Source organism: Zootoca vivipara, chromosome 1 (assembly GCF_963506605.1).
Source record: "Zootoca vivipara chromosome 1, rZooViv1.1, whole genome shotgun sequence".
NCBI lineage: Eukaryota > Metazoa > Chordata > Lepidosauria > Squamata > Lacertidae > Zootoca > Zootoca vivipara.
The window spans coordinates 20,151,367-20,165,611 of record NC_083276.1 but is presented as its reverse complement, the minus strand read 5'-3'; the positions used below and the strand labels follow the sequence as shown (position 1 = coordinate 20,165,611).

The 14,245-nt window shown below is 41.5% G+C and overlaps 1 protein-coding gene across 1 annotated transcript; it reads right to left on the bottom strand.

The window, feature by feature from the left end:
- Positions 1-5,417: 5,417 nt before the first annotated feature.
- On the bottom strand, positions 5,418-13,325 carry LOC118078407 (serine protease inhibitor 2.1-like). Its single transcript, XM_060282921.1, is given in 5 exon segments — positions 5,418-5,609; positions 10,281-10,428; positions 11,980-12,250; positions 12,717-12,792; positions 12,795-13,325. Coding segments are annotated over 5 exon segments (1,218 nt in total).
- Positions 13,326-14,245: the final 920 nt, after the last annotated feature.

Sequence of the window (14,245 nt, the reverse complement as noted above, 5' to 3'; positions counted from 1 at the left end):
ACCGCCTTTTACATGAAATTGGACTCAGACCCCACTCAAGAATACAAAAAAGAACAGAACAAGATTGTTAATGAGCTACCCCCACACATCCAAGAACAGATTCTCACAAACACACCAGTGGAACCTCAACCAGGACTTTCTATCTTCTACCTAAAATACACAAACCAGGAAATCCAGGACACCCCATCATCTCATGTATTGGCACTATTACGGTGGGTGGACTCTGTTCTGAAACCATATGCCATCAGTGCTCCCAGCTATGTACATGACACCACAGGTTTTCTGAGGAAAATCTTCCTAACAATACTATACTAGCCACTAAGGATGTGGAATCTCTGTATACCAACATCCCACACAATGATGGTTTACAAGCCATAAGGAACACCATTTCAGATAAAATCGCAGCGGACTTTGCTACCAGACTCTGCCATTTTATCCTTACCCACATTCACTTCAAATTTGGTGATGACCTGTTCCTCCAGATCAGCGGCACCCGCATGGCCCCACAGTATGCCAACATCTTCATGGCAGATTTAGAACAACATTTCCTAAACTTCCTACCCACTCAAACCTCTCTTGTACCTGTGATACATTGGTGATATTTTTATTATCTGGACACATGGTCAACAGACCCTGGACACCTTCCACCAGACATTCAATGAATTTCACCCCACCATCAACATAACAGTGAACCAATCTGTGCAAGAAATACATTTTTGGACACTACTATAAAAATACAGGATGGGCGTATAGACACCACCCTATACCGAAAACCAACTGACCGACAAACATATCTACATGCTTCTAGCTACCATCCCAAACATACCAAACAATCCATTGTATATAACCAGCCGTATCTGTTCCAACTCTACAGACAGAGACTCTCACCTAAGAAATCTGCAGCAAACCTTTTTTAGAACTAAAATATCTGCCTGATGAAGTTAAACAACAGATCAACAGAGCCAGACTGATACCCAGAGAGAACCTGCTGCAAGGCAGACCCAAAAAAGAAAATAACAGAACACCACTAGTAATCACATACAGCTCCCAAGTTAAAACAGTACAAAGCATCATCAGAGATCTACAACCTCTCCTAGACAATGACAGTTCTCTTTCTCAAGCTCTGGAAGGAAGACCTTTCATTGCCTACAGATAGCCACCCAATCTTAAACAACTCCTCACCCACAGTAATACAACCACATGTTTTACTGTACTATTTAATTGTGTGAAAGACATTTCTGTTTAGGGAGGCTTTTAATGTTTAATAGATCACTGTGTTTTATTTTTCTGTTGGAAGCCACCCAGAGTGGCTGGGGAATAATAATAATAATAATAATAATAATAATAATAATAATAATAATAATAATTCTTCAAACCACATATACCAATCAAGCCTCCAGTGACAAAGGTGGATTAATGTGTGCCCACACATGCACAAAGCAGAAAGTTGTAGACTCAGGCCATGCATTCCCCCTGCCACTTCACCATCCAGACCAGAAATGAAGGACACCACACAATCAATATGTGATCAAGTCAGGCCACAACTTTATTGACTACAGATGAAGGCAATGGGTAACAATTTACTTCTGGCCCATATGCCAGAAATGACTTCAAGGGTCAACCCAGCAGCAGGGATTCTTATAACTTACATCAAATGGGGGGAATCCTGGCAGGGATCGCCACCTAGGGGAGTGCTGAGGCTCAGGCCCCCATCCAGGCATAAGGACAGAAGCAACTCTTACACAGATTCCTTTAAAGTGTCTGCTTGCCTTCTATCACTGTGCCACACAGAGCGTGCTCACATACGGTTTATGTGTGTGGTACGGAAGCTGTACTTCTCAGGATAGAGCAGGGCTGCGTAGAATTATTAAAACAGCAGAGAGCATTATTGGCTGCTCACTCTCCACCTTAGAACAAATCTACACCACCAGGCACCATAGAAAAGCACTAGACATATCAAGAGATCCAATGCACCCTGGTCACCATTTCTTTGAGCTCCTGCCATCAAGACGGAGATATAGAACTATGCAGGCAAGAACGAGCCGTCTCAGGAACAGTTTCTTCTCTAGAGCGATTTTGGCCTTAAATGGAAAGCCTGGACTTTGAAGTCATCTTATTTTACTTGTTATTTTGTATTATATTTACTGTTTTTAATTTGGTTTTGTAATTTTGGATTATGCGGAATGCTTTATCTGAGTGGATGTAGCAACAGAGTAATTTGGTTGTTCCCGCAAGGGGACAATGACAATAAAGATATCTTATCTTATCTTAACGGGGTACCCTATTTGGGGAAGGTGATGCAAGGGTACAACCCCCCCTCCAGCCAAGACCAAGGTTACCCAGTGCCTAAACCACTAAACTTGTGATGACTGCTAGGAGGTAGGCTCACCCTTCACGCATAGCCAAATTGCCTGAAAGGCAATTTCCTACCTGGCCCTGAATACAGCAACCACCAATGCCAAAGCAGCTGTAAAATGCATTATTGAAGGAGTGGGTGGGTGGGTTGATCTGATGCAAAGAGCCAGTTGCCAAGGGTAGGCACAGCTTGGTTGTGGGACCTGAGGGAAGTCTAATTGTTTTGTCAGGCTCACCTCAGGGGCAGTTCCTGCCTTCTGAGCCATGCTGCCATTGGCCCATTTGGCAGGCTGGCTCAGAGCCAGCTTTCCAGGCAAGAAGTGAGAGCCGTAGCTCACACACTGGCTGGGAATGGCCACCGGCCCCAATGGCTTCCGCCATGTTTGGGGAGAGGAGGCACTGACCGACCCACAATACTGCCACATCCAGGAAGGGGTAAGCGTACTTCCCTAAGACAGGAGGAACCAGGTTACTCCGCAGACAATACCTGTGGCCCTACAGCAAAGGATTGGAAGCATTACTTCTTCCTTCTTCCAAGAACCTTTGACATGTGACTTGAGAAGCACACAGTGTCCCCACCAGCTTGGCATACACCCCAATGCACATAGATAGCCCAAAGGGCACCGCAAATAACCCAACACAAGAAAGCATAAGGTGATCAAAGAGTGCCCTTCACCCAATATTGCCTCAGTTATTTGCCTCTCCATCTCTTTAGTTGTATTTCCTACCCAGATTAACAGGCAGTTAAACAAGGTAATCAAATCAAAGTTTATTGAACGGTCACAGACCAATTCGACTCATGTGGCGAGTCAGCAGAGCATAACATAGAAAGATACCAGGGACAATTTCAGTACAAGTTGAACAACAATTACAGTTTAGAGTTAGAAAACATAAGATTAAATGTTAGCATTCCCCTGCGAATTGCCATTCGGAAACTCTTGTTTCCTACGTCTAATAGCAGATACACAAAATTTTGCAACATTGGTCATGATTTCGGGGTCCTTAACTTCCACCAGGGCTCTCAGGCATTGGGGTTCTGGTTCGTACTTAAACTTTTGTAAAACTGGGGTAATAAAGGACAAACGTAAATCCTCATAGAGGCTGCAGTATAGCAATACATGTGTATTTGTTTCTACTTCCGATGAGCCACATGGGCAAATATGTGTCTCATAAGGTTTACCCTCATACCTGCCTTGCAACAGGGCAGAGGGGAGTACATTAAATCTGCCCATGGAGAAGGAATGCCTATACTTAGGTATTTGTAATTTTGTCAGATAATTTGCAGGAGAGAACCCTCTCCCATAATCTCTTATTTCAGCGGGTTTGTCCATTTTGCCCATATGACATTGCAACTCCACGTCCCTGATTCGTTGGCGCACTTGGTTTCTGGCTCTCTCATATCCCACCGCTATCAAGGTCTGCGGAGAGAACCCCAGGCTTCTTAACTTTTCATACAAAGTGTCTTTCCAGTTAGAATGATAGGTATCTAGTAATGTTAGAGGAGCCAGCCCAGCCGGGGAAAAATGAGTTTTAGCCAATAGTGTATCTTTAGAGTCCACAGTCGTGCACTGACAGGTATTTGCCCAACTTCTAAGCGGACTGCTATATTGGAAACTCAGGGGGGGGGGATCCCTAGTAGGCAATGAAAAAAATTAGTTTGAAATGCCTCCAGGTGAGCTAAATTTTTGAAACCGCATACCTGGGATCCATATATAAGTTGCGGAAGTATTTTTGCAGCGAAAACTTGGGAGGCTGCCGGGATGTGTTGACCTCCTTTCTCGTAAAAAAATCTAGTTAGAGCTTTGGTTGCTCTTCCTGCATTGGCAATGGCGTTTTTCATCTTATAGTGCCAGGAGCCCCTTTCCTGAAAAGTTATTCCCAGGTATTTGAAGGTTGCTACCTGCACAATTGGATGACTATCAATTCTCCATTTATGTTTTCTTGTTTTCTTTTTTAAAAAACACACCATAATTTTAGATTTACTGTAATTAATTGATAATTGTTCGGCTTGACAATAATTAGCAAGTGATCTCAGAAGTTTCCTTAAACCAACACAGGAAAAAGAAAGTAGGACTGCATCGTCCGCATACAAGAGGACTGGGAGGGGCATACCTGCTAATTTGGCTGGGTGGGCATTTTCTTTCGCCATATTTCCTGCTAAAGAATTAATATAGAAATTAAATAGTGTTGGCGCAAGGACGCACCCTTGTTTAACCCCGTGATAAGTTTGAATTTCTTTAGTTAGGTGGCCCTGTTGATCACATCTTACCCTGATCCTAGTGTTTTCATATAGACTACGGATAAGGTGCAATAAGTGTCTTTCTATGCTTGTGGTGCCAAGCTTTTCCCAAAGTCTATCCCTTGGTATTAAATCGAAATCAGATTTGAAATCTATAAAAGCTGTGTATAAGGAGCCTCCTTTTCTTGAGTATTTTTCCGCCAGATGTCTAAGGATCAATGCCTGCTCTATAGTTGACCGCTTATTAAACAAGGTAAAATACAACACCAGTACACCAAAGCACTGCCAGCAGTATGGAGTAGGTGGAATAGAGGATTCCCCAAGCAAATGAGGGTCTCCCTCCAAAATTCCTATGCAGCTCTTAGCAGAAGCCCATCCTGCAAAGGAAAAAAGGGCGCACTGAAGTGAAGACTGGTGTGTTTGGGGAAGAGCAAATCTATGCAAGTTTTTGTGTGTGTTCATTCTTGTGTTTTAAGGTAATCTTATGTGCTGTATTTTTGTTGTTTTTGTGCTGCCCAAGGTGAAGGTCAGGCTGTGAATGTTCGTAATAAAATATAATAATAAATAAAAGAATGGCAACATATGTGTGAAATTGCTCTTGGGTTTCAAGCACTTCAAGTCCATCTTGGGCAAACATCATTTGAATTACAATAAGCAGCAGCCAGTCAAACTAAAAACAACAACAACAACAATCCCACAAATCCTTCAGTTGCTTAATAATTTGTGCCAATGGTGGCCTTAACTCAAAATACAATTTCATACACACTGTACACTAAATTAGAACATAATTGTAAGTCATGCAAGATGTATCCTAGCTGTGTAATTACCCCTTCTGAGGGTTTGCAACTCTTCGCATGAACAAGATGGAATTGGTGATGTCATGGAAGATGAGAACAAGGAAGGGCATGTTGAACATCACTGTAGGACGAAACCTCTGGCCAGCTGCTTCCACCGCAGTGGCAGCTGCAGCTTCAGTGCCAGCCTCGTGGACATTCAGAACAGCTTCATGAAAAGCCTGCCAGCGAGACAATCAAGAATTAGTCTCAAACATAGGCCAATATCTTATTATTAGATAGAGATGGTCCTGGCCCTTGCAAGCAGAAGAGGGTATGCGAGACAAAATTCATTTTGTAATTTCTCACAACTATGATGTATTAATCTCTCTTTCCCACCAATCATGAGTGTATTGTGCACACCTCCAGTTATTCAAGAATTTGGCCTCAGAGGACAATACACTTTCTCTTCTTCCTCACCATTGCTAGGGTTAGTTCAAAAATGCATCACAAGTTTTACGCTTTTCAAAATGAAATCGGGTCTCAAATTTTCAAAGTAAGCCTACGGTTACTTTGATCGTAATTTTGATGCATGGCAAGAACAGAGATATGTTTGACTAGATCTCCCATTTATTATCTATCTGTTCATGTAAAAGTCTTCATCAATGGAGGTGGGGGTGTAGAATTGGATCTGAGTGGTGTATATATAATTTTTATTAAATTTTCTGTTTTACAATTTCAAATAAATGTTTTACATATTTAAAATACCAATGACTTCCCTTCTTCCCTTTCCACGGTTCATTTTGCATATATTGTATCCTTGCATATTTTACAAAAATTATTTCAATTGCTTTTCCATTATTCAATCCATCAACGATTATTCACACTGTTGAATTTATCTTAATGCTGCCAGCGTTTTCAGCTGTACAGTTATTTTTCATATAATCAGTAAATGTTGTCCAATCTTATTTTTCTCTTATTCTATATGTTAAGTCTGCAAATTGTGCATATTCTGTCAACTTAAGTTGCCAATCTTCTTTAGTCGAGACCTTGTTCACTCTATAGACTAACTATGAGAAGAAGTTCCAGATTGATAACCAAAGGGTGATCATCTTGAAAGAAATCCCGATGAGAATATTGGGGAAAAAGAGAGCCAACTATAAAGCTCTGACAGAAACCTTGAGAAGTAACAGAATAACATACAGATGGGAGTATCTGAAAGGCATTTCATTTACTTATAAAGGGAAACAACAAAGATGTAGGTTTCCAAAGGAGGCAGAAATGTTCTTTAAGGAAAAAAAAACATTTAAAGATAAAGAGACCAAGGAGTGATGAAGAACAGGGAGAGACAGCAGGACAAATAGATTTGGATGACAATGAACCTGTAGATGCATGAAATAAGGTAAAAAAATATTAATTATAATCAGGATAATGGATTTGAAACTTTTAACATAGACCTTTAATGGACTAAATGATAAAAAAAGAGAAATGAAATTGAACATATTTTACAAAAACAAACTTTGGACATAATATGCCTACAGGAAACACATGTGGCAAGAAAACATAAAAGAGTCTTGATCAATTAAAAAAATAGGCATAGATATTATTTCCTCAGATGTAAGTAAGAAAAGAGGAATATCAACCAAAACAATTATTTAAAGATGAAATGGGAAGAATGATTGCAGTACAAGTAACATTGCAAGGTGAAAAAAACATTGATTATAGGGATATATGCACCCAATGAGGAAAAAAATCAGAATTTCACAAAGATTTAGAAGATGTTTGAGCATATGGATCAAAAAATCATTCTAATGGGAGACTTGAATGGGGTAGTCTCCCCTGACATGGACAGATCAACAAAGAGAATAGACTCTAAAGAAGGGAGACTATCCCTTACATTCTTCAATCTGGAGGAAAACCACAGATTGAAGGACATTTGGGGATTCAAATACCCATGGAACAGAGAGTATACACATTTCTCAAAGCCACACCAGACAGCTGGCAGAACAGACTCTGTTTGGATTAGAGATGATTTAGTGATAAAAGTGGGGAAAGTGGAAATTTGAAGAAGAACACTTTCCAGTATATTTGGAAAGAAAAGCAAGAAATCTTGGGGGGGAACTCTCCTGCAGTGGCACGCCACCCGCCTGTGACTCCCAAGCCTTCACTGATCTGTCAAAACAAAGGGGGAAGGGGGAAGGAGATCAGGGAAGGCTCAGGAGTCACACCCAGGAGGGGCGCAAGTCACACAGTTTCTCTGCCGGGCAAGGTGCAAAGCCCTTCTTTTGCACCCTGTGAAACATAATTGTGCAGAGTTTTTAAAAAACTGCACAACGGCGCACCACGTCCCCATGACTCCCAAGCCTCCCCCAATCTCCTTCCCCCTTCCCCCTTTGTTTTGACTGATCAGGGGAGGCTCGGGAGTCATGGCTGGCTAGCCGTTGCTCAGTATTTTTTAGAAAACTCTGTGCATTTATTATGTTTCACAGGGTGCAAAAGAAGGGCTTTGCACCTTGCCCGGCAGAGAAACAGCACACCTTGCGCCCCTCCTGGGCAATGGCTGCCCACCTGTGACTCCCGAGCCTCCCCCGATCTGTCAAAACAAAGGGGGCAGATCATCGGGGAAGGCACGGGAGTCACAGGCGAGCGGTGCGCCGTTGCCCAGTTTTTTTTAAAAGAACTCTGTGCATTTATGTTTTACAGCGTGCGAAAGAAGAGCTTTGCATCTTTATGCAATATGCATGTGTGCTTTGGCCCAGGGTCTTTTGCCTCACCACCCCCACTACTGACTCCCCGTTGCTACTCAGCTTCAAAAAATTTTTTTTTAAAAAAATTGCCCCCGGATTCATTGACAAAAATCTGGTAACCATACAATACCAGCAACTAAATGGCATATTTAGAAGTGACAAGGAGAGAGGCTTTGGGAAGGAATTCTCAAAGTGTGAAAAAGATTTGTTGGAAAATAATGAAAAACTATTAACAAAAATGTGTAAGCTACTGTTGGAATGGGAAACAAAAGATGAAGAGGTTAAAGATGTAATGATAAAATGGGCAAAAGACTTGGGACATAATATCCCACTTGAATCATGGGAAAAGCTGTGGAAAGAGGATTTAAAATTTACTCTATGTTGCTCGTTAAAGGAAAACTACATGAAAATGATGTGTCGTTAGTACCAGTGTGGTGTAGTGGTTAAGAGCGGTATACTCGTAATCTGGGGAACCGGGTTCGTGTCTCCGCTCCTCCACATGCAGCTGCTGGGTGACCTTGGGCTACTCACACTTCTTTGAAGTCTCTCAGCTCCACTCACCTCACAGAGTGTTTGTTGTGGGGAGGAAGGGAAAGGAGAATGTTAGCCGCTTTGAGACTCCTTTGGGTGGTGATAAAGCGGGATATCAAATCCAAGCTCCTCCTCTTCTTCTTCTTCTTCTTCTTCTTCTTCTTCTTCTTCTTCTTCTTCTTCTTCTTCTTCTTCTTCTTCTTCTTCCCCCAGTTAAGATTGCAAAGATGTATAAAAACTCCACGAAAGTATCCTGGAAATGTAAAGATAATGACAGCACCTTTTTGCATATGTAGTGGACTTGTAGAAGGGCAAAAGACTTCTGGGAAATGATTTATAATGAGTTTAAAAAATATTTAAGATAACCTTTCATAAAAAACCAGAAGCCTTTTTGCTTAGAATAGTGGGGGAAGAGATAGCAAAGAACCTAAAGAGATTGTTTATGTATGCATGGCTGCCAGAATGCTTTGCCCAAAGATGGAAAGAAGAAGGTACACCAACAAAGGAAGAATGGATAACGAAGATGATAGACTATGCCAAAATGGCAAAACTTACTGTGAGGATTAGGCAACAAGACGAGAAGAAATTTTCACGAGATTGCATAAAATTTATAGAATATGTTAAAGAACACTGTAAATATGTTAAAACATTAGCAGGGTTGTAACATTTATGATGGGTTAAATCTGGACAATCTATTTATAAATAAGACTTGAAATTTATAGGAAAAATAATGATATGCAAGATGATGATTGAAATTGAAAGCCATGGGAGGAAGTCAAACAAGATGAATTTGATGCATAATTATTTTCCTTTGTATAAGAACAAGCATGAAGGAGGCCTCCCAGCCTGTTCACAGGTCCTTATATTATCAGTGAAAACAGTTGGTCCTGGCAAGTACTAACTGCTCTCAATTTTAACCTGATAACTGCCATTTGTCTAGATTTTAATTTGTCTGAATTAATTTTAAGATGTATTTTAATAAATGGATGCCTGTTTTTTTGTATACTGTGTTATTTATATTTATATGATGTTAGCTGGGGCTTAAACCTTTCTCCACCAGTTCTGTTGGAAGACCTTAGGCTTTTCCTCAATTGTCATCAAGCTGTTTGTGGTGCCTCTTCATCAGCACAGCTGGAATACGAAGTAATTTTTGGCAGTTTTGAACTGTTTTGAACCAAGGAGCCCCTTGGCCACCCGGGGCGGCAAACCTGAAGGCACCCCGGTGTCATGCGTATGCACGCTACGGACACCCCCCAGCCACTTACATGTGTGTAAGCAAGCGGCTGCCGCTTTCTTTCTGTGCAGGGAGAAGGGATGCATGGGGCTTTCGCGGCTCCCTCCTCCCTTCTCCCTGCATGGAAAGAAAGCGGCAGCCGCTTACACGCTCTGCTTCTCCCTGCTCTGGCAGAGGAGGCGAGTGGCAGGCCAGAGGCTGGGGGCACTGCCCCCGCCAGAGTGGAGCTAGGGGTGGCCCGCCCCCTACGCCCCTCCCTTGCTACGTGCCTGTTTTTTGGCTCCTCCTCTCCATGAGAGATAGGATGGTGGTGTAAGCACTCTAAACCCTTTGACTCAAAATGTAGGATGAAATAAAATAAAGAGCCTTTGCATCAACGTGATTGATTTTGAGAAGCCTACCTCGGAAACCTGCAATTCAGGCTTCCCAGTAAATCCAGAGAGGTCTGCTTGATCTGTGAATACGTCAGTAATACCCATTTTTTGTAATTTCCCTTTGATAGAATAGCTGCCCGAGATTGAAAGCTTTGGAAGAAATAGCTGTATTCTCCTGTTGAAAGAGGAATCAGAGGCTGGTGAGGTACACTTTAAGAAAAATGCATAAGGCAAATAATGGAAATTTACAATATGGCTAGATTAAAAGGGGTTGTGAAGTATTGCTAAAAGCACAAGATTAAATAATAGTAGCCAAAGATCACAATAAATAGATTTTTTTATAACAATGGGGTTATATCCAGTGCTAGTCCTACTCAGAGCAGACCCCCTGAAATTAATAGACAAGACTAAAATATATCTATTAATTTTAATGGATGTGCTCTGAGCAGGATTAGCATCAGATGAAGCTGAAAGAATGTATTAAGATCTCTATATATGCACACATAGGATTATAGAATTGTAGAGTTGGGGTGGATGTTGAGGTTCATTTATTCCAAACCCCTGCAATCCAGGACTATTCAACATCTTTATCAATGACTTGGATGATGGGCTTGAGGGCATCCTGAGCAAGTTTACAGATGACACCAAATTGGGAGGGGTGGCTAATACCCCAGAGGACAGGATCACACTTCAAAATGACCTTAACAGATTAGACAACTGGGCCAAAGCAAACAAGATGAATTTTAACAAGGAGAAATGTAAAGTACTACACTTGGGCAAAAAAAATGAAAGGCACAAATACAGGATGGGAGAGCACCTGGCTTGAGAGCAGAAAAGGATCTACGAGTCTTGGTAGACCACAAACTTGACATGAGTCAGCAGTGTGATGCAGCAGCTAAAAAAGCCTATGCAATTCTGGGCTGCATTAATAGGAGTATAGCATCTAGATCAAGGGAAATAATAGTACCACTGTATTCTGCTCTGGTCAGACCTCACCTGGAGTACTGTGTCCAGTTCTGGGCACCACAGTTCAAGAAGGATACTGACAAGCTGGAACGTGTCCAGAAGAGGGCAACCAAAATGGTCAAAGGCCTGGAAATGAGGCCTTATGAGGAACGGCTTAGGGAGCTGGGTATGTTTAGACTGGAGAAGAGAAGGTTAAGGGGTGATATGATAGCCATGTTCAAATATATAAAAGGATTTCATATAGAGGAGGGAGAAAGGTTGTTTTCTGTTGCTCCAGAGAAGCGGACACGGAGCAATGGATTCAAACTACAAGAAAGAAGATTCCACCTAAACATTAGGAAGAACTTCCTGACAGTAAGAGCTGTTCAACAGTGGAATTTACTACCAAGAAGTGTGGTGGAGTCTCCTTCTTTGGAGGTCTTTAAGCAGAGGCTTGACAGCCATATGTCAAGAATGCTTTGATGGTGTTTCCTGCTTAGCAGGGGGTTGGACTGGATGGCCCTTGTGGTCTCTTCCAACTCTATGATTCTATGAGTATGTAGCTGTCCCATACAGGGTTTGAACCTGCAATCGTGGATCCAGAATTGGTCTCCACAGTCACTTATGGACTCATTGTTAAAACCATGTTTATGGAAGACAATCTTATTCGGCTGTGAGTGATTGCCAAAGAAGAGGTTTGGCACTATCAGCACTGTGCTATAACCAACTGCATTGATATATTCAAGTGCAACACTCTTTCCATGACTGCATGCTCACTTACCGTGTTTTCAGTGAATTCATCCATTTTAACAAAACGTCTTCATTAAGAGCATCTTCCAACTGCTTCATTTTCCCTTGGTCAGGAAGAATAAATAATGCTGAAGCATTGCCCTTGTAGGGAAGCTTCACAACCTTACAGGACAAATCCTCATCTTGGTAAAACTCAAGCAAGCTGTCTTTTTTCATCATAGGGACTGTCACTGCTGTTTGTTCATCCACAAAGAAGTCATTATCTTTTGTTTTCTGAGAATCAAAAGGGTTTTCCCAAAAGGTTTATGGAAAGAAGAACAACAGCAGCATACAGGTCATTGGAGATCGAGAGCAGGAGGAAGAGAGCCAAAATAAGACCATACTTAAGGTAAAAATCCATTTCACAAACTCTAAAAGGAATATGACTTTTTGGAACAATAAAAAACTTTTTTTTTTCATTTCTGGAAATTAGATCTTAGGTCTTCCTGGTGGACTTTAGTGCAGGAATAAGCAAAAAAAGAACTTACAACACTGTATAAAACATGTCCTCATGATTCTAGTTACAGGTAGGTAGCCGTGTTGGTCTGAGTCGAAGCAAAATAAAAAAATTCCTTCAGTAGCACCTTAAAGACCAACTAAGTTTATATTTTGGTATGAGCTAGTGTATCTGAAGAAGTGTGCATGCACACGAAAGCTCATACCAAAATATAAACTTAGTTGGTCTTTAAGGTGCTACTGAAGGAATTTTTTTATGTCCTCATGACTTACCTTTCAAGAAGATATAATTCACAAGAACCATTACAGCATCTGGGCCAGGCTTCTTGTAAACATTAACTAATTTCCCATCAGTTTTTTTTCAATGTAGCTATTGATTTGACTTTCAGCTTCCTCAGGATTTTTGAAATTAGTTGGCAAAACTTCGGTCTCATAAAAAGTTTTTGCATCATCCAAGAACTTGTCTAGGAGTTGCACTTGGTCATCTGTGAATAGGGCATTCCCAATGCTCAAGTGGATTTCACCATCGGGGTTGTTTAGCATCTGGAAGAGATGGCGGAAACCTTCGTGTATTTCCTGCTCGCTGATATCTGCCTGGTTAAAGCCAAGTCCTGACAAAAGCTCACTCAACGTGGTGGTTCTAGCTCTCAGTGACACCATGGCAAATGCAGTGGAAATGCTCAAAGGTGAAAAGAAAATGTTATTATAAGAATGTTCGGAAGCACGCTGGTGGTATGATCTAAAGGCAAACCCAGTATTTCCTGGGGCTATCTGCAAAGAGGGTGGATCACTGCCATGGTCTTCCCAGCGTTCATAAGTATGGTGGCAGTGGGCAAAAACACAGAACCCAGCAAGAAGCCCATATAGGTAGGTATGAAACATTGTCTTCTTCCCCTGGAAGTAGTCTGTACAGAAAGAATCACAATTAAAATTTCTCATTACCATGACATAATGAAGAATGTTTGCAGTTGGGTGGTGTCTATTAGCTTACTAGCTGCATGAGTTCTTTTCTACCAAGGCAAAACACCAAGTGTCCTCACGATATGCAAGGTCACTGGACAATCAGTGTTGAACTATGTTCATCTCACACAGAGCTATCACAGTGATGACTGTGACATAGACATCTCAAGCCAAAGAGGGCCGATAACACAAAGCAGAAAGTGCGGCCTCGAATCAATGCTGCCAGAACAATCATCCCTGAACTTTGCGATTGCACCTCTGAGTCCTTCAAACAAGCTCAACTGAACTGCCCCAGGGATATTGTTGAAGCAAGGTGGAACCACGTTGTTCCTATTTTCTGGTGCCTCTCAGGCTGTATTTGGTGACACTTTCATATTGTCACAAAATGAAAAAGATTGGGTGCCTGTTCCATCTCACCATTTCAGTGACAAACTGGTGTTGAATGTACATAGACAGATGGACATGGTATTTTCAGGCCCTCGAGTAAGAGTCTGACCCAGCATGAAACTGTTTGGGAGACAGAGGGGAGTGATTGTTTTATCCCAGGTGAGAGCTAAGATTGGGGTAAAGTCCAATATTTTAACAATACAGGTACTGAATTGTCTCCCCCTTGGCCCATAGGTCGATAGCATTAGTATATAAACATGTGTAAACTGTGTCTTCTGCCAAATGTTTTTGGGCATTTGTGTTTGCCCTACAGTGCTTTGGCTTCCTTAGAATGTTGTTAAGTGTTCCTGCAGTTTTGGCGCCTAGTTCTATTCCTTTAGGATATCATAAATATTTTGACCCTCATCCCTAATGGATGATTTATTCTGAACCAGGCACTCTTCAGATCCTGCTCA